This window comes from Brachionichthys hirsutus, chromosome 21 (assembly GCF_040956055.1).
Source record: "Brachionichthys hirsutus isolate HB-005 chromosome 21, CSIRO-AGI_Bhir_v1, whole genome shotgun sequence".
NCBI lineage: Eukaryota > Metazoa > Chordata > Actinopteri > Lophiiformes > Brachionichthyidae > Brachionichthys > Brachionichthys hirsutus.
Window position 1 is genome coordinate 2,981,197 of NC_090917.1, and position 25,464 is coordinate 3,006,660.

At 44.1% G+C, this 25,464-nt stretch overlaps 1 protein-coding gene across 1 annotated transcript; it reads right to left on the minus strand.

Moving 5' to 3' along the window:
* Positions 1-2,892: 2,892 nt before the first annotated feature.
* On the minus strand, positions 2,893-24,527 carry LOC137909765 (PH and SEC7 domain-containing protein 1-like). Its single transcript, XM_068754190.1, is given in 15 exon segments — positions 2,893-3,135; positions 3,221-3,364; positions 4,035-4,179; positions 5,112-5,269; positions 5,549-5,619; positions 6,340-6,536; positions 10,446-10,489; positions 17,703-17,792; positions 18,135-18,193; positions 19,075-19,187; positions 19,573-19,653; positions 20,545-20,736; positions 23,423-23,466; positions 23,547-24,015; positions 24,457-24,527. Coding segments are annotated over 15 exon segments (2,121 nt in total).
* Between the last annotated feature and the right edge of the window lie 937 nt (positions 24,528-25,464).

Consider the following 25,464-nt stretch of genomic DNA (forward strand, 5'->3'; position numbering starts at 1 on the left):
TAACATCTCATGCTTTATTTACATTCAGAAATGAGGCAGAGAATGGAAAATATAATAATGACCGTGCTCTTGCACAATTAACGGACGGTTTGCCTGAATAGCTGCAGGCGCGTGCTGCTGCATCAGCAGACGCGTTCCCACCTCTGTGAGTGCAGCACGATGGGGTGACTTGAGCATCACAGTTCCATCACCAGGGGAACAAGCAATCTCCTTGCTAACTAGTGCCATGGAGATCCTAGAGCTGGTCTTTGATGTAAGCAAGCAGCGGCAAACACATGGAGAGCGGAGGTGGGGAGACCTTGGAGACTCTATCAAGGTGGAAGCTATGAAGTGCTGCCTTCATTTTATACCGCATGTCCATATTCTTAATGTAGTCGTCTTCTTTTGTGTGGAATTAAAATACATTTCAGGGTAAAATCTGATCAGATTTATGTGACATTGGGCTTAATATGATATAATTGAATATTCAATATAGTGAAGTGCCAATATTAAATTGGCACTTCCTGTTTCAAAGCCCATCATCAAGCAACCTGTTTGCTTGCTGATGTTCTGGCCACACTATAAAAGCAGCATCAAAGACATAGATGCAGAGCTTGGGTTGCAGGTGAAGCACTTCAGCTCGTCAACAACTGCCACATTAACTTTTTTAAACAATCAGAGTCAAAAGTCACATCACTGAAATGACTGACGTGCAGACAAGAGAAGCAGATGATGGGTTATAGGTGAAAATAAAGTGGGGCCGCAACTAATTATGAGGACTGATTGTTCTGTTAACAAAACGTCAGAAAGGGAAACCTGGATGTCAAATCATTGGTGAAATATGGGTGAAACAACATGAAACACAGTCAGCACAGTCACAGCATGCACATCAGAATGTCAGACGCGTAAACACTGATATCAACAGTTAATACAAATCGGTGTTTCTCTCATGTAGCCCTGCATTATCTATCCCCATCCTCAGGTGAGTGGATGACGCCATGCATATTCACTGCAGGTGCAGTGGGTGTGAGAATGACGGAAAAAACAAACAAACAAACAAACATTTATAGCGTCCCCTGCTGGTTGGGTGCTGGCACTGCAGTGGCACAAGGCGTCATTTTAAAGCCTGAGTAGAAAATGACTATATATCATATCATTATCAACAATACTGTGATGAGTGTATGGCTACCAAAAATCACACCATAAACATCACATGGTTCTGGATTCAAACCAGTCTGTAGACATTTTCTGCAATGTGAGGTCTGTCACATTTGCATTCCTCACCTTTTTCCATGCATCTTTGCCAGCAAAATCAACCGTGATCCCTTTGAAGTCATGCTAGTAGTTCACAGAGAACCATGCACTGCATTTGAGATGCATCCAGTGGCGTCTGAAATCCTCGCATGCATCCCTGTCGTCACTACCGTGCTGCGAAATCCTGCCGCAAACGCTCTTCCAATCGCTCTCTGCTCTGAGATAGGTACATATGCTCTACTACAATACTCATATTCTGCTGAATTATTACCACCAAGTAAAGGAAAAACAACACATGACCATTGCGTTTCTGATAGAAGAAAATGGCAACTTTGAGTGCACAGTAACCGAATCACAATAGCGTGTAGTAGAATATATTTTAAATATGTATCCTACAATATAAGCTGATGGCGTGTTAAATACAACATATCCTGGATGTCTACAAAGAGTGTGGATAACATATTCCGTTTACATTTGTCAATATCATATTTCATCATACACAGGTGGAACAGATTCAACATCAACAAACGACTTTAAAATACCGTAAAAATATCGGGGGGGGGAACAACAACAACATTCTGGGTCTGCCTGGTGAGTCTTAAAACAGGGTTTATAAAGGAAAGGCTTTGAGTGCAGACAAGAGATTACACATGTTGGCTATGGCACCGGCGTGAGGAAAGGGGCTAACCGACCCCGGAGACCATCAGCGCGGCAAAAAGGCCGAAAACAAGCTGTGCTGGATGCAGGCATGCGGATCACTGGAGAAAACGTTCGGCCAAGAAATAGAAAGAGAACAGAAGCACACCACGGGACAGAAGCGAAAGCAATTGGGAGAGAGATCGCCTGTTGAAGTGGAGCAACAACATCTCTTGATGAGATGCAGCTACATTGCTGCACATCGGGATTACTGGGAGCTTCTCCCGGTGCCTTCGGTGACTCGAGAAAAGAGGAGAGATGAGCTGCAGCTTCATCAGGCTGCCACCGCGGCCTCGAGGACAGTCTGCAGATCTCAAAAATCCAATGGAACATGTGCATGAGCTAAAACCTGTGAAGTTCCTACATGGAATGTAACATTATGGCGATGACGTGGCAAGAAACGGAATCGGAATGTAATGGGTCCAACAGACCTGGCGATGCTTAACAGTTCCAAAAACTATTACAGTGCTTGAGATCAGGGTGGCGGTGGCAATCGAACTCAGATCAAGTCCTCAGCCGTTTAAAATGAGATGCGTCCCAATGTGTTTGGTCCCAAAACTGAGCAAAAGGTAGGAGAATGTGGCCGGAGAGGCGCTTTGGACGTGCGAAAGAGGAGAAGAGGAAAGGATGCTGGGTGAACGCCCCTGGTTCAGCGCACAGTTCAGTCTGCTGCTGCACCCGGCGCACATTCCCAAAGACGACCCATCTCTGCATATCTCTGACCTCCTCGCCGGTCCGCCCACCTCCTCGCTGGCATTTCCCACCTCCTCTGTCAGGTGAGAAGTTTGGGCGTCATGTGTCAGGGGGAGGGTGTGGGGTAGACCTTCACTCCTCATTCCCCTTCAAGCAGAGCTCCAGACCTTCCTGGATCTCAAATTAAACCGATGCAGGGAGACAGCCTGCCACTGGCGAGCGCAACGCTGTTCCGCTCCCGGCGCGTCCCCCCTCCCCCTCCGCCGCGCCTCACTTCTTGACCGCCTGCCGGTAGCTGTGTCTCTGGCCTTCTTGCCGATGTTTACTGCTGCAGCCACTGGCCTTGCTGCTGCTGGCCTGGCTGGCCTGACTACTGTCCTGCAGCGTGGGGCTGGAGTGAGCCCTCTGCATCCTGCCGTCCTCCAGGAGCTGGGACTCGAACACAGAGAGGTCCTCCTCACCGCTCCGGATTTTAGCTCGCAGCAGCATGACGTAAGTCCCATACCGCGTTTTCTGCAATGGAGCCAGATAGAAGGACTGTTAAGGACTGAGAGAGCAGCAATACTGGGGTTATTTCTTCCCTCTGAGTCCGGCTCACCTCAAACTCAAGATACTCGTCTCGCTGGCGGTATTCTTCAAGTTCGCGCCCTTTGACTTTGCGATCAGGAGGATACGAGCGCAGCTCGGTCAGCTCGGTAGAAAGGCTTCTGAATCGAGTTTCATGGGATCTGACCTGCTCCTCCTGTAAAGCACGTCAACGCTGACAATATGAAGGGACACCTATCTTCTTTAACGTCCATAAAGAAAAAAGGTTCCCCTATTTATTTTTTGACTACACCAGCTACTCTCACACCTGCCTGAGCATCAGTTCCCCCAATCACCCACCCAACGCATCCACTGAACTGCTTTCCCTCATTTCCCAGCTTGATCATTTTTCCGTGTCCTTTTTTGATTCTTATAGAGACACGACTGTTGTGCGCTGTGTGAAATGCAGACTATTTACTTTATTGCATTTTTGTCGTAAACAGCAGACACCATAATTATGTCTCCACGTTCACAACAGATCGATGCGAGGAATGAAACGCCTGCAATCACAGCCACTGGCAATATATTACACTTGTGTTAAATGAAGCGTTCGTTCGTTCATGAAACTTTAATTCTTATTACTCCGCGTTTATGTTATTACAAATGACACGCCAGCCTCTTTTGAAAATGACTCTACAGAATGAATCATTACGCTACGTGTGACTCAGTTAATAGACTTTAGCAGGATACCCCAAATATTTAAACAATATACTCTGGGCCTACGGGCCGCTACAGATGGACCAGGTGAAGGACGTGGGGAACACACGTGCCCAAAGACACGTGGCCACCACTCAAGGAGTTAGACTCAGACTAGAGCTTTATTATACCTCGGACAGTTTTGACACGGTCCCTGGAAGGAGAGGCCGGCTGAACTTCTTTTGAGAGCCAATGGCTGCCGGAAAGGGAGGTGCTGAGAATATGGCGGCCACCGTGTTGATCCGCGTGATCCAAGATTGCATCTGCTCTGCGTTCCTGTTGAAAAAAAACAAGAAAAAAAAAAAACACTCCCACAAATGCATATACTGTACACAGAAACTTTAAATTAAGTAATTAAGAAATCTAGAACTCATATAGTCAGTGTGTGTATCAGCTTCTCTCCGAGATACTCACATCAGCACGCGGCTAACTTACAACATCGAAGGCACAATTAGCAGCGAAAGCAGCCTTAATGTTGAAGACATCATTTTAGAGCAAATTAATGCGACAGAGAAAAGCGCCTATTTTACACTAACAGATGCGTTAGAGGCCCGTGAGAAATATCAGGCTCAATCAGACAGCTTTGCTTAAATCCCTAGGGAGGCACTGAGAGAGAATGAGAGACAATGAGGAGAGAGAGACAGAGGGAGGAGGGAGACCACAGAGAGGGGTACAGTATCTGGGACAAATGCTAGCTGCAACTGGAGCACCAAGCCTTTCCTCCTGGGGGGGGGGGGGGGGCTGAAACATGTGGACATTCATGCGCCACTTCCTGGATCCTGATAACGCAAGTGTCCACCTTGCTCTCAACACTCACGATACACCCTGATCTCCATCGCTGCCAGCATGTGTTCTACACACCATGGACACACATACAGCAAGCTGGCGCCTCATCTTGTTAATTGGGGATGGACAAAAATATATGGACATCAGGGTATACACCCACAATATGCTTTTGACCACATACTGTAGTTTTGACAGACATTATATATCAGAAAAATCAGGGGTTTTTTTCAACAGTGTATATGGTTTAGAATAGTTTATAAGGTCTGCAGCAGATCCTCACATTGCTGATATACAGGGAGCAAAACAACCTTTTATATCCACTAATTCACCTCTGGCCTACTGAATGTTTTCGGATTGCAGGACAATCAGGTAGAAAACTGCAACAATAAAGGCCAAAGTTCGGACTCAAATCCACAACTCACGGTGCCTGGAATAGATAAACCCTCCAGTCAGCAGTCCGCAGGTAGAATACATTGGGCCTCTTGCTGTAGTCTGAAGCCTTCATGGCCAGAGAATGGTGGATCGACACAGCGTTCTTCAGATCCTCCTCAGATAGCTGTTTATCCGGCCTGTACTCCCCCTGACATGACCAATAGAAATAAGACTTCAATGCTGTTATCAGCACCAAGGGGTCTCACTACAGTTACAGAATATATCTTCGTTGAAGAAGAGAAGAGCACCTTTCAGAGGAGCAAATAAGATATAGGCTGCTTAATCAACCAGTTATGAAATATAGCATTATGGGGGATTAGGTGTAAGAAGGTGATTTAATCCAAAATCGTTCTAAAACTGGAAATAAACATTTACCTTTTTTGTTAAATATGTGTACATAAAAAAAAATATTGTACAAATGACTTACTTTTTGCAGATAAAGAATTAGCCCTTTTAGGATGGCATAGAAGGTTTTCCAGCCTCTCTTCCCTCTTGGTGCTGAAAGGAGGAGAAAAATCTCAACATCATCAGTGCAGTACGGACAGAAATACAAATCATATCCTGAGGTTATTTTTCAATAGTGGTGCCATATCGTTTGTAAAACTTTTAAACATGCACACTAAAAATCCAGCTCATGGTTTTCAATATAAGGATAATCTTCTTTAAAATAATTTCTATTATTAATATATTTCTATGTCTTTGCAAAAAATAAAATAAACCTGACCAGTACACTAGTTTATTAAACTTTCCAGCATTAAAACCTAATAGCACTAAAAAAAATAATTAATGAAACTTTATTTTTGTAACTAAGAGACAATGATAGCAAATATTAGGAAATTTGACAGAGAGAGCAGAGATGATTATAAGAAGGAAAATGCCGGTGTGAAATTGGATGGGACAGCAGGGACTTTAGAAAAGCATTCCCTCATCACTCGGTCAGTGTTTGGTATTAAAAAAAACTAACACGAATGAGGCTTGCGCTTTTTCCCTTTTCCCTTTCCTGCATTGGAGCTTTATTGTTAGAAGTAAATCACCGAGGTCTTGTAGGTTGTGGACATTATGGGATGACATAGCTAGATATAAAATCCTTAAATTGCAGATCGCTTCCAAGGACACCATAAGAAAAATAATTGAAGGTAGAACTAAGCAAACTGTCATCTGCTCACGATGATCTTGGAACTGCAGCTGGAGAGGTGTGAATGAGGTGGCTGTACGTACTTCTCTTGCCGTCTGAGTCGGCGTGGACTTTGCGGACCAGGAATCCATTCATGTACAGCAGCGATCCAGTGGGCTCTGTGGACTCGTCCGACAGGGGCTTCCCACTGCTGCCCACCCGTTTCATCGATCTGGAGGCATTGGAGTCACACAGGCTGTCTCCGAGCTCCGAAAACGACTTCCGAAGCTCTTCCTCATCGCTACGGAGACAAAAAAGAAAAAGGATTTTGACGGTGATCAACACTTACGTGTTATGTCTCATTGGCCGGATGGTTCAACACGTTGGTCTTCTCCATTTGCCTCTCACTCTGTGCTTGTTACCCAGGACAAGACAACAGGTCCAGCGATTTCACACACTTACTGGGAACTTTCATCTTCATTTCCTTCAGTACACATGAGTAATGCAGCCAACATTTTGAAAGCCTTGTGTATCGGGGAGGGGGGGGCAGAAATGCAAGGGCAATGCTGTTTATCTTCCTCCCGATGCCCACGGGCCGCCTCATCGAGGTGAGAGGGAGATTTTAGTTCCCTTAAATTAAAATGAGACTTTAATGGTTTAATGGTTTCATTTTAATTAACCACGTCTTGTAATTCTCAGTCTTAACTTAAAAGTCCAACTTTAATGAAAAGTCCTTTCAAAGTTAAAATTATTATCTCATCATCTAAATGTCTTTTTCTAATCCTTGTTTCACACATTTACCTTTCATGTCTCGCTCTGTGTTTTATGTTTACTTTTTGTGATGCTCTGCGAAATTATAATAACAAAATAAATTCCACAAGAAGATATAAAACCTCATCTGTCTCCAAATAAATTACTATTTGCAGTATTTTGTTAATTGCAGTCTCATAATTCTCAAAACAAAAAGACGATTTATATATAATATATTCATAGTGAACAAAAAGCAATGCGTCTAGAAGTTTAAGATGAGGGGGTTAAAGTAAAACCAACCTGTCCTACATTCTGAAACTGAGGAGTCATAATTTACTGGACTTCATTCTTCATTAAAGCGAGTTTTCAGGCGAGAGCTGTTACGGCTGAATTTGAAGTTTTCGTGTAGGCTGCACTTTGCTCATTAGAGACAGGCCCCCAGGAATCATTCTGCTGAGATCAAGTGCTGCTTTATTTCTTGTTCATCACCCCCAGATGCATTTATGTGCATGCGCGTTTCCCTTTTATGACTCTTCGGGATTGTTGCTTGTTAGCTTCAGCATTTTGTACCACAATATATTTTTTATTTCATTTTGTTTTATTCCTATTTTTTGTCTACTTTGCCAGAATTTTGTTTTCATTATCTGTAATACATCTATTAATTCTTTATCAGTGTTAATTACTTAAACAGAGGGAATCTACATGCTTATTGCATTTCAGTGGCAGAAAATGCATGTTACACAGATTTCTGCAGCAGCACAAATCCCATTATTTTGTAAACGATCCTTTGGAATGCACAAAATGCATTCCTTTGTAACATTAGCAGATGATAGATGCTTGAGGCAACAGCACCAAGTGTCTCTGCATCTGCCTGGTGAGGCAACAAAGCAATTCCACTTGTTATCTCAACAGGCGGCACCCATGCAAAAGTTCAGCCCGAAAATAGAATAATGACTGGATGCCGAACCCCCTGAGACCATGCTATGAGTAACCAACAGTACACAACAGCAGTTAACCCCGTGCAGGAGCCAGAGAGAGAAGGGAGGCAGAGACAGAGCCAATGAGCATGTAGCCTGTTGCCTGGTAACTGCTGGCCTGCCTGAAATCCCATTCTACACAGACACAATGTGCAGAGGAGCTCGAGAGTGGGGGATGGATGAATTGATAGATAGATGGATTGGTGCATGGATGGATAGACGAGGGAGACAGCGAGAGTTGAGGGGACAGAGGGGAGGGGGAGGGGGAAAAAGGAAGAGTAAATACATGAAAGGTTGAGCGTGTACAAAGTCAACAAAAGGTCAACTCATTGAAAGAAGTGCATGCTGGGATCCTAATGGTGCCGGATCAGTAGGCAATGGAAACAGATGTTGTGCATTTCACTTGTGAGTCATTGTACAAACCTCCAAAACCACTCCAAACACAATCAAGTGAAAGAGGACATGAATTCATCTGTGCACATCCCGTCTACATGGAGCTACGCCTCATCAATCTCTGTCATCCACAGAAAGGATGAAGGATGAAAGAAGCGCTTCTACTTCATCGAGCTGATATTTTTTGCGATTCGTTCTTGTAAAAAACGTTTGACGCACGTCGGTGTCACGCAGTTTGCTCTCTGACGGGAGGTGAAAGACGGCCGCAGCGGACAATGGTAAGACAGAAAGACGAGAGCCAATGAGGGAGGAGAAGAAAGAAAAATCAATGCTAGAGACAGTCCATCTTGTCTGTCTCTCCCGTCCATGTTACAGGAACACGCATCGTGTCCTGAATGGCTTCTCTGCAGGCTTCACCCCGTTTCTTCTGTATCTTTCACCTGTTGGGTCTCTTGTAGCTCACAATGGCCACCACTACCTCTCCCTCTGCCCCCCCCCCACTCCTGATGAGGAAGCCCGTGTGCACCGTATATGTGTATGTTTGTGTGTGCGTGTGTGTGTGCGCGAGCAAACGGGGAACATGTGGGTGCATCCAACTGCACCGCTGAGAGTGGCCATGTCTCTCTTTGTGGGGGTGTGAAGTAACATCCATTGCTATGATTTACGCTGTGCCTCTATCTCTTCCTAAACACACACAGAGAATTACAGGCACAAATACATTTTTATATACAGTTATGCATCTCAAATCACACGTCTGCTGGGATTGTTTGGCCAAGCCTCGATCAGAGATCAGATTAGTGCAATATGGTCTAAAAAAGGCCAGAATAGGATATGCATTCTGTTGTGCAGTGATTACAATCTGCAAACACACACACAAACAAACACACGACAAACAAAAGCGGCATTTGTGTCCTCGGAATCAACATGGAGCCGAAGTGAAAATATCTCGGGGTGTTAAGTCTTTGTATTTTGGTTCTCTGTCGAGAAGCATGCTTGAAGTGAAGAAACGCCTGATGAAATGTGCATCAATACACAAGTACGTGTGAACGCAGCGGCCAATGTGACACGGCTCAGCCTCCAAACAGGGTTTTCAAAGCCGAGATTCACTTTAATTAAATGATCTCAGCAGGCTGCAGCATTAAAAGTGAAAAGTGAAATTCTCTGCTGCCAGAAAAAGGCAGAATGCTGCGGCCTGAAAGTCACATTCTATTTGTTTTGAGGTGGATCCTCTCTGTTATATGGTGTTTACTTGTTTAAAAATGATAGGTTTTTATATATCCCCACACTCTCTTGATTGGTAGCAGTATTTGAACAGTTGTGTTGGTGATGTCTGAGCTGCCTCGCCGTGGCTCTCCTTGTCGATCTGCTCCGCTGACCACCTTTATTCAGCTGCTGCAGCTATTTTTGTACGCGTTAGTGGGAGGATGTGGTCACACCTTTGTACTGAATGCAGGTAAAGAGCCATTTAAATGACGTTCTCTACCAGCTCTCTTTCTCTCTGTAATCAAAATGTATTTTTTCATGCTTCACATGTTCACACGTACAAATACATACAAATGTATCTCCTGTGTACATTTTTCTGTATGTGTGTGTCTGCACGCTTAATGCTGAGCGGAGACGGGGGGGGGGGAAGAACGATGCGGTAACTAAGGAGTCGTATCCATGGTGCTGTAACCATGGTGACAAAGCTCAGAAAGCTAGTGACTTAATTGCCATCTCTGGAGCTGTGATCCAGAATAGCAACCCTTGACACACAAATGTTTCCTGCACATGCCAGACGGCACTCGCGTCATTAATGTGGTCGCTAACAAGTTAATCGATAGCCCTTAATGTTTCCACCCGAAATTACATTTTGTGTGTGTGTGTGTGTGTGTCCACTGGTTCATTAGTTGAGTCTATGTTTTATTTCTGTTCCACAGAATTAAACTTTGCATTTAGGTTTCAGGCAGGAAGTGAATGTAGCTCAGTCTTGTATTCTCTGAAGAGATGGCAATATGATCCAATTTAGTCATAGATAAATGAAGATAAATAAAGATAGGATGAACATGAGGAGAGAACTAGCATTTGAGATGAATAATAAAATCACTTACAGGGTCCATTGTAGCTTCTGATTCTTGATTGAGTTGTAGAGAGCCTACATGAAAAAAAACAAAAACATTTTTTAGCTAAACATGACAAATAGCAAATATTTTCAACTGCAATTAATTAGCGATTTCATCAAATATTCGAGGGCAAAGTGTGTAGAAGGGACGGCATGTTGCGGTTTTCTGTCAGAGCTGCTTGATAAACAAGACTCACGCTTCATCCAATAAATGCCATCTCTTCTCACGCCGGCCCTTTGCCTGATCTTAACTCATCCCCCCCCCCCCTACAATCATTCAACCATCCAATCAGTCGTTAACCACAATATCAATTCCAAAGCCATTAAGCCTATAAATCTACTGAGCAGTAAATCAATTGTCAATAAATAATTTAGTGGCAAATGCATCAACCTTCACTTACCAAATTTAATTACAGCTTCAGAACATGAACATACAAAAAAAAAAAGACCAAACCATATACATGAAAATATATAGAGAATATATAGACGGCTCCCAAGGACGTCGGCAGGTACCGGCTGAATGTTATACTGTACTGTGATTCAGTTTCACAGCCGCCTGCATCATCATCACCACTGAACTCCCTGTAGCGCACATCCGATGATAATACATGCTAAGCTAACAACCATCACATTTCTTTGATTAAAGACCTGCAGCTTGAATTCCGCCAGCCTCTCATGAATACCATTTTGTTTCATTATGATTTATAGTCAAATGAAATTGCATTTAAAATGAGATTTGATTCGATGTTCGTTTTCAGTTTCCTTGGAGCACTCGCCTAATCAGAAAGCCTTCTCCAGAGGGGCGTGAATATTGATGACGACCCCATACAGAGTTTTGTTCTGGTTTCTACATGCTGTACTGCAAAATGCTAATATTCATACTTTTTTTTTTTCAAAACTAAATGTGCTCTATGCATTTTAATAATCTTACAGAAAAGCAGCTGAGTTTCACGCGATGCCACAGACAACCATTTTCACGGCGAAGAGTTTGAAATCAGGCCTCCATCAAATATGAACGGAATTTGCAGGATATAAAAATTTCACCATAGAAATATTTTCTGTCTAAGAAAGTTCATTGTGTTTAAGTGAAGACAACACCTTCATTTTTAAAAGATGACAAATAAAGGATATGCAAATTAAATTATTTGAATATAAATGTAAAAAATTCATAACAGATACTTAAAAGTGACCTCGCCGAACTACGTACTTTTTCCAAATGTCCGTCTTAAACAAAAATGCATCCGGTTTACATCATATAAAACAAAGGCAAGCAATATATGCTCACTAAAAGCAAGAGCCTGTGAATGGTTAATGTTCTATTAATTGAGCTGTATATGGTAGTTTTGTGTTTATAGATGTTTATACTTTATAATTTAGAGCTCCATAAAGACTAAAGAGGTGGATGGAGGTGGAGCACAAATGAGTCAGGCTCATTCAGTCTGGAGGCTCATTGAGACAAAGATGGATGTTTGCCACTTTCACCTACACTTCACGAACAACGTCACCAAGTGCCAACGAATGAGCGCCATTAGCCCCGAGCGGTGGCTTTGCACCATATGCTGCACTGAGCTGTGGCGTATGGGCAGCCGGGCCTCACAAACAACTCATTTACGTCATCCAAGCCCCCCCACCAGACCATCCGACAGATTCGTCGTTAAATTAGAATGACCTACGGGCAAGGCATCATCCCGACAGGTGTGAAATGAAGCTGCAAAGGAATGATTCATCCCTGGAGTTTTGAAGGTGTTTATCGCCTGAAAAGCAGCAACACTTTGTAGCATGCAAAAAAACAAACCCCCACAGGAGATAGCTAAGTGTTTTCAGTACCTTCCTCCTCTTCCTGGCCTGCGGGTGATTCTGTCCATCCTGAGCCTTTCCCAGGAGGTCTGGAAAAACCAGGGGTTTGAGCGAACGTGAGCGTGGCGTTCTGGGATAGCGGAAGGGGTCCATCACCCGGAAGTCCCTTCCGTAGCGCACAGTGCAAAGAGAGCGTGAGCGTAGGCGCCCTGCCGAGTGCAGGCTGTTAACACCTATCATGGTTGGAGGTGATGGCTCGAAAAAACGTTTGACATTCAAAGCACGGCAAAGTTCTGTATCTTTAATTCCTATGGAAATTAAGCTGGAAAAAAAACCTGATCCAAGGAGGTACAAAAAAAGTGCAGGAGAGGCGAACGTGCCAAAAGACAGCTGGAAGTGATTTCAGCTGTTATAGAAAGCAGTTGGTGATCAGTGGGGAGCACAGGGGGGCGGAGGGGGGGGGGCAACACATCATTAGGTTTCTGTCAGGGCAGTCAGCACCGGCTTTCAGCAGGCATCAAAGCCGAATTGTCTTTCCCCTGAATGTCCTGCTCAATGCCCGCCAGGCAACACTGGGGTACCCAACTGACGCTGAATTATTGATAAGACAGCCATGTATTATATATGTACCGAAACAACTCTGTTGCTGCAGCGAGACAAGACTTTCTTCAGGTACAGGTGAGCAAAAAAAAGCACTCTTTTTCTGATGTTTGTGCCTGGTCGATACCATGAAGTTTAAATGGGGACTAAAGTGCGGATAAAGGCAGTAAAATCTGTGAATAGATGCTCTCTGCTTGGTCTCAACAGGATACGAGCTTCTGCCAAGCTGCCAAAGGTGACACACTATCCAGCTGTCACCCTTTTTAGTGAAGGCCAGTGACTAAAGAGATGAATCCTTTAGTGCGCGATCGCAGACACGCACTCACTCAAGTTGACACTCTCGCAGATGGCATGGAACACTGGCAGAGGTGTAAGAGGACAAGGCAGGACAAAACCGATGGATGCAAAATGCAGAAATAAGGAGGTATAAAACAAAAACGGACTCACAAAAAAAAAAAAAATCTTTATGTTTGCATGAACGGAAACACAGTTGAACGCACGATAGAGGGAGGCGAAAAGTGTTGGCGGGGAGGGACAGCCGCCCTCGTACTTCAGAGCAGGGATTCCAAAGAGCGTCCCCGATTTCGTCACAAACAAAATCAATCAGAGGGAAGAAAATGCCACAGAAAGGAGGCAGATAAGCGTGTGGAGAAGATGAGATGTGGTCCGGAGGAGAGCGAGTGTTCCTGTTGCTGCCAGATTTACTCCCTCACGCCTTCCTCCTGCTGTCTGTCCATGTGTCGAGGTCCGCTGTCATTGCTTGCTGGCTTGCCCCAATCTACGATCCACATCTTTCATTCAGTGTTTCTCCCCCCTCTTACACGCTCTTTCGTCTTTCCATCGCACGTTCGGCAGGCGTGGGCGTTGGAGGGAAAAAACGCTGCTCCCCCGGCGCTGATGTCTTTCATACCTCTCTCGCCATCTTCCGTGGACGTGCAGATCTGTTGCAATATTCCGATCTCATCCGAGGCGTTTTTGCCTCTCCCTTGCTCCCGACCGCTGATGTGGTGGAGGAGGAGGAGGAGGAGGGGAGGAGAAGAGATCTGGCTGCCTGAATCGCAGAGCGAAAAAGAGGCTGAACGGAACGGTGCCTCTCTGCCTCCCTCTGCGTTCACTTTGTCAATGCGTACCTCCCTCCCTCCCTCCCTCCCTCAGTAGTCACCATCAAATCACAGTCTCCCAACCACTTCTTACACACACACACACACACGCATTGCTGCATGCATGTAAGGTTAAACATACAATAATATTTCAAAGTACTCCTGTTATAGCAAGTATTATTCAGCGGTGGAATTGTTCGGAGCATTCTGTTTCATGAGGATCAATCCTAAATGCAACGAGGCAGGCAGAGAGGAAAGCTTTAAATCATTTTACCCGTAGATGGCAAAAGGCAGTGTGCAATATTAAATACAGTAAATGTGGAAACTTTTGGAATTGTGCATTCTCTCATTGTTTCATGCTCTAGTTTTTTCTTTGAGGACGCCACCGGTGCATTTGTCTGTGTACTGCGGCCTCATCCTCCGGCTGCCGTTCTGTTTCTTAGGCTCGACGCTAAATCTAAACTGCCGTGCTGAAAGTTTAATGAGAGCTGTGGCTGTTAAAAAGAAACCCCTGGTGACAAGTCGTTGTCTTTTCGCATGCACCTTCAGGGGTGGACACGTAGAAGACACAGCCTCGCATCTCTGCTGACCCAAGCAGCTGTCTCCTTCACACTCTGTCCATCGTTTTCTCTGTGTCCCTCTGTGCATCTTCACCTGTAACTGCAGCATTTTCAGAGGGAGGAAATTTATTATCTTATTATTTTTTGCATGATAAATAGATTTTTCTCCTGAGTGCTGAAGTAAACTCTGCAGGGAGCTGTGGTATAGCTCCCCAGCAGGCATGTTTTCCATGCAAACTGGTATACAAGGGTAAATCAACCAAGGTTATGATTATGAATGATTAAAAGCTCAAGAGGCAACGAGACCACAAATCAATTATTTTTGTTTCAATTGTTACTGGCTCATTTAATCAAAATGCTGCAGCGTGGCGAAAACAGCCAATATAATAATCCATGATGTCTTTGATAGCAAGGAGTAGACAAGTTAATGCATAAGCAAGAAGGTTAATTACCTTTGGAGGAGGTTATATGACCAACCGTGTTTGTTTCTCACAAAGTTGTCACTGGATGGGTGGAAGTAATGGGAAGTTCAGTGTGAACTTCCTGATCCTGAAGACGTTTTTATTTTGCGTTTTATTTTGTCCAGGCGGTAATAAGTTTCAGGCTCTACGTTAAAGTCACTCAGCAGGAGGATAATTGCTGCAAAACTTTCATTAAAAAAGAACAAAAATATTTAGCTCAGAGATAAATGTTTACATCTGAAAAGTGTTGAAGTTCAAAATAGCATTAAATAGAATAGTTGAGTTTAATAAAAGTACTACTAAAATCACACATAAGTGTTGCATTTGAGTAATTGTATCCTCCACAGAACAAACACTGATTATCTTTGTACGATAAAGAAATGGAAAAAAAACGGCCTGTAATAAACTAAAAAGAAAAAGGGGACCCCAATAGCATTAAATATAGCACTATTTACCTGGATATTGCAGGCGTGTAAATGAGCGTGTACGAGTTGTTGGCTAACTCCTGGGCTTGGCCTTAAAGCAAGCCTGTCGCTTCTCCGGTGACTGATGGTGTGGGCAACAGGGGGAGGAAATTATCCTCTGGAGCACGTCAAGATAATTTGCTCATTATGAGTCCCAGAACACTCGATTGAGACAAACAAGCATCTGTACTCAAAAGGTCGTGTGCTGATGTGTTGACTGCAGACTCAACCTCTTGGCTCGAGTCATGCTGTCACTAGGATTTATAGACATAAACACAATATAATCACGTTGTCATTACTGTGTTTCAATGCGCGGTTTGAGAGGGTTTTTGGATGAAACGAGCGCAGACTCTGGGGAAATGAGTAAGACATTCAGTTCATGTGTGTTCTGTGCGGAATGCGTACTTGTACTGTGATGACAATGACAATAAAAGCATTCCATTCCTTTCCATATTTACAGAACGCACAAACAGAAGGACACCGGGTCACACAGGTGGGGGGGGAAATGAGAGGAGGAAATGAGGGATACAAGGACGACGGGGGAGGCTGGAAATGATGGAGCAATAACAAGGATAAATAGAGGAGAAGAAAAAAAAAGAGAGGATAATGAATGAGAGGGAGGGAGAGGAAATGACCTCGGAGCTGGTCTCACATGGTGGGGGGACATGGTGGGGGGGACGAGCAAGGACGAGAAGGACATTCACAGATTATTTTCTTAGATTGGTTGATCTGGTTGAACGATCAATCAGCTTTTGGTGGAAGACGTATTTATATATTTAATTACCACTATAACTACACTGGTATTGCCAATTTGTCACTGACAGTAAAGAAAGGGTTACAAGCGAAATGTCCTGAACTAAACATTTCACTTCATAATGTATAAGGTGAACGATTATATTGTTCAATAATAATTATTGATACATCTGCCATGTGTTCATGACTTTAATGTTCCAGCAGCTATTTTGGAGATATTTGTTATTTACTTTTTATATTACTTGGTTTTTTCCCCTCTGGCATCAATTTGGCACAGTTATATATTTTAATATATTTTATTACACCCTGCTTCATTGATCTAATTTCAGAAACCAACCTGTGACAAGTGACCTTGGTAGGAGTAGAGCCTTCAGGACACGAATAGCTGGTGCAACAAAGAAGAGAGGAAAAAAGGGAGAGAAGAGGGGAAAGGACAGATTCGGGAAACGAGGAAAAGAAGGAAAGAGTGCAGAACTGGATGGAGGTGAGAGAGTGTAGATGAAACTGGCAGTGAGAAAGAGAGATTAAAACAGCAACAAAGCTTAACAGAGCAAGATAAGGAGTAGATGAGAGCAGGGAGGCAGAGCACGAGAGAATGAGAGAACACAGGAGTGAGAGGAGGAGAGAGAAGAGAGTGCAGCTTGAGGCGAAAAAAATAAGACATCCTCATTGTGAGAATAAAAGAGAAGTCCAAGGCATGATTAAAAAGACTGTTCCTGGATCTGTACAAGCATTAAAACAAGCAACGACACGATGCTCTAATCTGCGGGACAGTTTCTTCTTCTCTTCCTCTCTGACCTCGTGGTCACACGTGGCCGACCGCGACATGCACACATTAACACAAAGCTCGCCGTTTCCAAACTCGTTCCCAGCCGTCTCAGCTGATCTATGATGCCGCGCTCACCCCCCCCCCCCCCTCATGCATTATAAATACTCCATTATAACTTGTTGACTGGCACTCTGGAGCCTTGTGACACGTTGACGGACCTCTCTGCAGACAAAACGAATCACGGGCACCATCCTTAGGGGCACCGATGGACAGGCACACCGCACTGATTGGGTTATTTCACCACATCACAAGCCCCCGGGCCTCCGTCTGAACCCTGCCCGACGGTTCATAATCTCTTGCGGCTAAACTCAACAGGGTTAAGCTAATAGCCAAATCGAATGCTGCGCAGGTACCTGCGTCTCAATCTCCTTGTCTCCAGATCACATAATTATTACTGTTCCAGCTCGCGCTGCTGCTGGAGTGCACCAGGAAGCGGCGGGCACATGCAGGCCTCTGATTGGAGGTCTCTGGAGATGAGATGAATGCCAGCTGGCATCAAGTAGAGGCCAGACCGGCAGGCTCAGTCGCACAGATCTGAGGGACAATACAATGCTGGAACACGCACCCTGCTTGTTCTCATTCGGGATGTGTGTCTGTGTAGGACAGCCCTGTGCGTGTGTGCGTGTGTGTGTGCGAGTGTGTAGTTTCGTCTGCTATTTTTCGACCGGAGAGCATCGCTTACTTTAAGCAGATCCTTGTGGAAATTTTGACCATCGTTCAGCCCCTCCAGGTTGCTGATGAACTGCGTGCTCGACATCCTCTTGCCAATATTCTGAAAAAATAAACTCATATGATGAAGTGAATTCTTTATTCATTTTCTAGAATAACTCAGTACCAATAATGTTTAACTCCGCCGAGGCGAGGCGGGGGGTTATGTAATCATCTGTCTGTCTGTTAGCAAGATAACTCAAAAGGTTCTGCATCACCCCAAGAAATGATGAAAGCATGAAAGACCGACTTTTGAGCATATCTGTAAATGTTTCCCGTGTTTATCGTCTTTAATGCAGATCATTGATTATTCTTTAATGATCCCCAATTCAGACCCCACTAAGATCATTGATCACATCCACACACTCCTCACAACACACACCTTAACAGACGGTTCATTACTCACCTGGCCGTGCAGATCTGTGTTCAACAGCATGAGGGCGCAGGTAAGAGTATGAACTGCGTCTAAAAGGGGAAAGGTGGAGGACAAAATAAGACATTTTCAGAAGAAATTTTTTGTAAATTAATTAAAAAGGCAAAACACGATAGGATTTTCACATTTTAAGTAAATATATACCATTAGATTTTAGTAGTCTAGCACAACAGTTAAAACAATGAAACAGATTAAACTGACTGTTTAATGTATAATGACTTTTTTTTTAAAGTAAGCAAATATCTATTAATCTAAAGATGCTGCGGCTAAATTAGTAGCAGTTTAATTATCATTAAATGTAAACAGATATGTCTTTTCTGTGTATATACAGTATGACTGATGTACATAATGTATGCCATATAAGTAAATATGAATAAAACACTTTATGTCTACACAACAAGCCTATTACATAGCATATCAGGCACAATATAGTAAACGTAAATAAACATTTGTATATCTTTCTTTTAGTCGAGGGGATTTTATGTTCTTATTTTGATTTCCATTGATTTCTATTCGCAGGAATAGAGCGTGGCTATCGCACCGATTCCAGAATACCACTGATTATACGTGTTTAAAAAGGCTTCGGGACTTCCCTCTGATGTTTTCCGACCGATTTACCCCCAGCTCTCTGTGCTTTCCTGATGGACGGATAGCTGGTCGGAGTCGCTGTAAAGCAACGGGAGTTAACTCATCTCACCGCAGAGCAAAGCTGCACATACACACTGCAGGTGGTAATCCTCGTAGGCTCATCACTGCTAGCGGCGTCTCTGACATGAAATCGCCTTTCAAGGTTGTTATAATAAAATATTGATTCTGCTGTAAGGATGTCGGAGACGTGCATTAAATATGCAGACACTTTTGGTCTTAATTTGCACATTGCTGGTGCTTGGAAACGCTTCCCTGCTGTACTCACCCTCTGATGGTATGACTCTTGGGTTGCAGTCCAAGTAACGCTTAGAAAAGTGTGACAGCACCCTCTCCCTCTCTTGCGTCTCACCCATCAGGGCAAACTGTCTGAGGAAAGTCCTGCAGGGACAGCAACAAGAACTCCCATTACAGGTTAAAGAGGCTACCTTTTAAGTTTTAATATTACACGTTTAGTGTTGTATTACTGTGCAGGACCGCTGTGTGTTCAAAGTGATGGATGTTCTTTATGTGTAATCATTGAATAATGGCTGTCATTATTAAAAACAATTAATCAGATGAGATTGAATGTGTCAAAGAATATTTATTCAATGCCGTTTTGAGAAAATTAATGTCTCTGATATATCTTATGTTGTATTTTTACTTTATGGCCCATGATGCTCCTTTACCGAGTAAAATGTTGAGACGTAAAATTACTAAAACTGTCTCATATCCACCAGTTAAAGTGCTCAAATTTGAAGGGATAGAATTTAGCGTGTGTTCTCACCGCAACGCTTGGTCAAGAGTGAGGCCTTTGAAGTTGAAGAAAGTCAGGTATTCCTCTGCAACCATACGGCTGAAGTCATTACTGTCGGCAGAAAGACGTTCGTGAAGGAATGAGGAACACAGCAAAGAAAAAGAGACAACAAAAAAAAAACATCCAGGTAGCATAACATCACGAAATGTCAACCAAATGTTTTTAAAATGCTTTCATATCATTTTAACTGTGCAGCTCAGCATTGCAGGAATGCAGATCAACAGAAACAGGCCACATTCCAGGCAGAATATAAAGAGAAACAATGTAACCGTGTAGTAAAACAACACCGTATTGACCCGTGTGGATTAGTGTTCATTAAATAAACAGAAGATGCAGTCGAAAAGAGCCAAGTTTAAAAATAGCTGAGGAGCTGGTTCATGTAATGGATCTAAAGTGTTTGTTCACTGTTTTATTTTGAAGGTTTTTCTCCATCATGTCTACTTCCTGTCATCCCAACTGCAGGTATGTGATTGCGCTGATTAGTTTCACCTGTTCTTGATAAGGTTTTTGTCTTGTTTTTTCTCCTCCTCACTAGTTTGTTTTTACTTGTATATTTGTGTGCTGGAATGTTTCTTGTGATTTTTAAATATGTTTTCTTCCTCGACATTATTTACATGCGAATGGCTGCTGTCCCGCTAACCCTAACCCTGCCGCCACCTCTTTGTAAGTCTTTTCTTTTTGCATTATAAACGTAACAAAAATTATAAAATAAAAAAATTCTGAATTTGTTTTCTGTTCGTCTCCGTCTCCCCTTAAGTTCGTATATCCTTGATTCCTTTCCTTGAATCCTCTCCTTGCCCTTTCACCTATGATCCAAGCGAAGGATGCAATGAAGAAAGATGAGGACGGCGGAGTCAAAGCAACAGACATTTAACAAAGTCTGCGTGTCAGAGCTGTCGTTTTTGAAGTATCCGATTTGTGGCGGCGTTCACGTGGACTTACTTCTTGCTGAGGTGGCGGGCCACGTCAGACTTCCTGAAGCCATCCAAGTTGAAAAGGCGTTTGGCCAAGCGCTTGGCGGCCGCCACATCAGCGCGGCGACTGCCATTCGTGAGGGTTTCGCTGCTGCCTAGACCCAGCCTGTCGCTGAGGTCCTGGTCCAACTCCGAATCTGTTGCCAGGCGGGCCTTCTCTCTGCTGAGACGGGTCAGAGGTTGGAGAGTGGAGTGGAAATAGACTTAGTACGGGGGGGCATGCGATGAGATAACAGTTTGGGTCAAAGGGATCCAGCACCGGAGGAGAGGAGTCTGTAAAATCACTGCTAAATAATTGAAAAGGAAGTAAACAAAGCAAGAGGGGGAAAAAAATGATGAGTGTCTGCAGTATATCAGTCACTTCATATTATGATTAAATAATGCTAATAATATTTGTGGTCTGTGCAGCACTGATCTGTAATTAGTTTCTAGCTGCATGTGCTGCTGTGTGACAAGAATACCAATGAGGGAAAGATTAAACCATTGAGGCTGATCAAGAGAATGGAATTTAAAGCAAGTAGAAATATACTTCTAATAAAATAAAAAATAAAAACACGTGATGAACGGTGATTAGATGGAAGAACCTAAACTCAACCAGGAGGCGTGGAGGATGTAATAAATGAGAGAGAGCGGAAATAAAAACTAACATTTTACTTACGGTACATGAATTTAGTCAGAAGTATGGCAGACATATGCAAATTATTTTATATTCAAAGACGACATTTGGTACGATTCTGGACTTTAGTGAAAAACATTCAAATCTTTCACTTCTGCTGCCTTTTGCACTCCTCTGTTATCACATCCTAATTAAGCCTCCCCAAAACATCAGCCAGTTCAGAAGAGCAAGACGTATTAGATCGGAATCATTCCGTGGTAATAACTCAAGAATATTATGTCACACCGCCCTCTGAGAGGACTAATGTTCTATGTCTGATGGAATATGGATGAAATGCGGTAGCTGAGTTCAGTCACGTAGAATTCAACCTCACGCCGACTGACGTCGAGCCGCTGCCAGCCGGCCAGAGAAAACAAAGAGTTTCATTCAGAAAGGCAGAAACACTTCCTGAACGAGTGAACTGAACTCCACATTTAGATTTCTCAGCTTGAGGAACAAGTCAACAAAAGGGTACGTTATGTGCTCCTTGACCCAGGAGGTCACATCAACACAAGCAGGTCATCCTCCCTCTTATCAAGGCCTCACTACGAGTCTTTGCCGTGTCACAAAGACCTGCTCTGCTTCAATCACTGCAGAATAAAAGTATATTTTGATGCAGCGTCAGAGCTTTCAGTTCTGACCCTGCGTAATACATCGATCCTCTGATATGCCGGTTGGGACGTACCTGCGGGGAGACCGCCTCGACAAATACCTCTCCTCCTCCACTGCCGATGAGTCGTGACAGCAGAAGACAGAGCGTGTCCTCATTGCCGTCCCATGAGCGACACCCACGCTGTTCGCTCGACTGACCCTTCCTGTTATCCTGGACTCGTGCAACGAACGCATCGCCGTCCGGTCCAGAGAGCATTTGCTAAGGCAGAGCAGCACCTGCAGTCTCTCCCGGGAGGCCTGCAGACATTCCTCCACTCTGAGACTTCATGGTTCCCCTTCTTTCCCTCTTCCACTTTCTCCCTCTCCCTCTGTGTTTGCTGTCATTCGATCCTCACGGCGAGATTCCTTCCCCAAAAGCAAAAGGGGGCTGTTTGTACTGCATTGCAGCTCCTTCACTATCTTTTCCCCTGTGAGGCTATTTGCTGGGTTTTTTCTTCCCCCCCCCCCCCCCACCACCACCACCACGACCACCACTGTGTAAGCTCTCACTGTCCCTTGCCGACCTTGGATTGGAAGCATGGCAGGAAACCTCATTACTCTCTCCGTCCTTCTTTTTCATTTCCAACCACCCCAGACTGAACATATCCCCTCAGCTACAAATTCCACACCACCTATTTGAGGTCTGACATTTAACACACCTACAAGGAACAGTAGCATGTTTATACCCACAGCGATATGCTGTGGGTGTGTGCCTTTAAAAAAAAAAATCCTCTACACACATGGCTGATAAGAAAAGAAAAGATAGTCTTTTACCAACTATTGTCGAACCCGTTTACAGCTTCATCAGGGCCTGCAGGAGTGTTCATAATCCCAAAATAAGGTAGCGGTCTAGTTTAGGTCCAGCACCTCATAGCTCAGCCCCTTCAAGGGCAGCTCTGCACAATGAACCACTGTCTGGTGGTTGGAGCCTCTGAAAAGGGTGAAGGAAACTATGAGGAGGGGGGGGGGGAGGTGAATTTCATTTTTTTCCTTTTTTTTTTTTATCAAAATGTGGAGGAGCCTTTCAGGAATATTTGTCCTGAATTCCACAGATGCCAAAGTTGGGATGGTTGTAAAAAAACCTACAATGAATAAAACCTGAAGGGTGATAATGTTATCGCACGAAGAGGAAGTTGAGTCAAAAATATATATTTTTAACTCATTTGAGAAAAAATAAGGAAGCACAAGTGAAGCTGCTGTTGTTAAATTCCCAGACAGTTTTCATGATTTAATGAAACACACACGCACACGCGCACGCAAAAAGCTTATTACATGATGGTTGTCCTCTCCTGCCACCTAGTGGTCAAGCCAACAAAGTATTTGATGTCTTTCCCGACTAATCTCAGCTGACTTGAATATGGACCTGCCTGTTTTATGATTATTAGTATTGATAATTAGGATTATACTGATATTGGCTAATTAAAAGCTTCCATGAACTGCAGTTAAATGGATTAAATAGTAATTCATATAATTGACCAACCCCTAACCAACGTAATTGTTAACATAATGGCAACAGGTAATATAGGAGTGAATACTGAACCTGCTGAATGAAAGGCTCATGTTTCTGGATGTATAAAGTAGAAACTATTGGTACATGCATACATCATATACATATGCCTCTAGGTTCTTACAATCATACCTGTAAGTCTATTGCGCAGTAAAACTCACCTTGGTAAAGAGAACGAAAGGTTGCTGTACCAGCTGCTCCCCAGCTGTGTATACTCCCGTCTCCTAGGTGGCGTATAATCCGAACCGCTGCTCAGCCTCTCGCTGGATGGGGCTCGTGTGGCGTCCGAGTCCCCGGTCATGGTGAAGATGGAATCAGAAAGACTGGGCCGCTCATCGTGTGCCAGCGGGGCAAAGCTAAGCTGGACGATCTGCCTTGCGCTTTGGCAAACGGGGGCATGGATGGCAGGGGTTAGTGTGGGCAGGTCAAAGGTCAGGACTGTTTGGGTGCTAGAGGTCAGCAGCTCCTCGCTGTCAAGGCTGTTGTACGACGTTCCTTTAGCTCGGTGAGACTCCATGATGCTTTCAAAGTGGCGGCTGAAGGTGTCCTCTGCAGCACGGGGGCCAGAAACCAAGATGGGGGATTTTAGGGCTGGGTGGTGGTTGTCAAAAAACGTTTCCATCGGTCTGGACAGAAAGGAATGGGGCGGGGGGGGGGTTAGAAAATACTGTAGAATCACATTTTAAAAGCTTAAATGTGTTTCAATCAAGGAGACATCGATAAACAAGAGAGCGGTGGCAGCGAACAGACGGTTGCCACGGCAGCTCAGTTTCCTCATTAAGTAATTGGACCTAAAATCAATAATCTCTGATCGTTCTGGCCTCAGGATGCCTCCTTAACTATGACACCATTTCACAACTGACAGTTTTCCTCAGGGCGTAGCTCGGCATTCAGGTTAATCCGGCTAAACCAAAACAACGTTTTATATGCCAAGTTATAACTGCACCATCAGCGTTCTGGAACTTTCATAAACCCAAATGTATTTCCGGTCTACTGGAAAAAATAGGTTATCAGATCAGTGTGTGTGTGTGTGTGTGTGTGTGTTTGCTTCATGTATTGATGGTTACCTCTTCATCAGGTGACCGAGCTCCGGCTCTTCCTGTGCGGCATACCGCTGTTTCCTGTCATCCCCTTGCATCCTCACACTCGCCCAGCTCACCATCTCTTCTTCTTCGTCCTCATCTCCATCTTCCTCATCCTCCCTTCCCTCTTCTCGCATCTCCTCTGCCACCTCCCCATCTGTCCCCCTATAGGCCAGACACCCCAGCGGGCTGCTTCCTGTCCCCGAGGTGCCCTGCACACTGCGGTTACTCCCAAATGCCGAGTCTGCATCGTCCTGTTCTTCCAGCAGCACCTCGTCTATGTCCGTCTCACGGTAGCAGCGCAGCGGGACAGCGTCCAGGTCGGTCTCTGAGTACTTTAGGGTACGCCGAATGATGCCAGTTTTGGGCGAAGACCCAACAACTGCTGGGGGCGGGGTCACCAGTTCTACCTCAACCTGATGCACCTCATGACTGGCGGAAAGCAGAGGCAGCGAGGAAGGAGGCGTTGGTGTGGGAGACTCACTGGAGTTACCACTGGGAGGCGCTGTGGAGGTTTCCAGAGAAGCTGCAGATGTGAAGAAAATATATAAGTTTTTTGGTTTGTTTTTGCTCTACTTGTTCCAGAGCGGGCTTAGAAGTAAACTCCAACACGTATTGGTACCGTAGTACGGAGTACAAAAGCATCATAGGCAGAAAAACTGAAAGATTAGATTACAATGATCAGAATAATCATCTTCTTCAGACATTTCCATTTCCAAAATGTCCTTGTGAAACAGACAGAGAAAAAAAATCACCTCCTTCATGTCCCGCTGGAATTATTGTTGCACAAAATTACAGACAGGGAATAGGAGCAGGTGTAACTTTAAAGTTCAGTATATATATATACAGTAGATGAAATTAAGCAGGATGCGCTCTCACTTTTCTCTGCTTTGCCACCGGCCTCCTCAGCAGGGGTCCCAAATAAAAACTCCCACTTGGCTCGAGCGATCCTCTGACAATGCAGCGAAGGCACGGGCGCTGCACTGCCGCTGT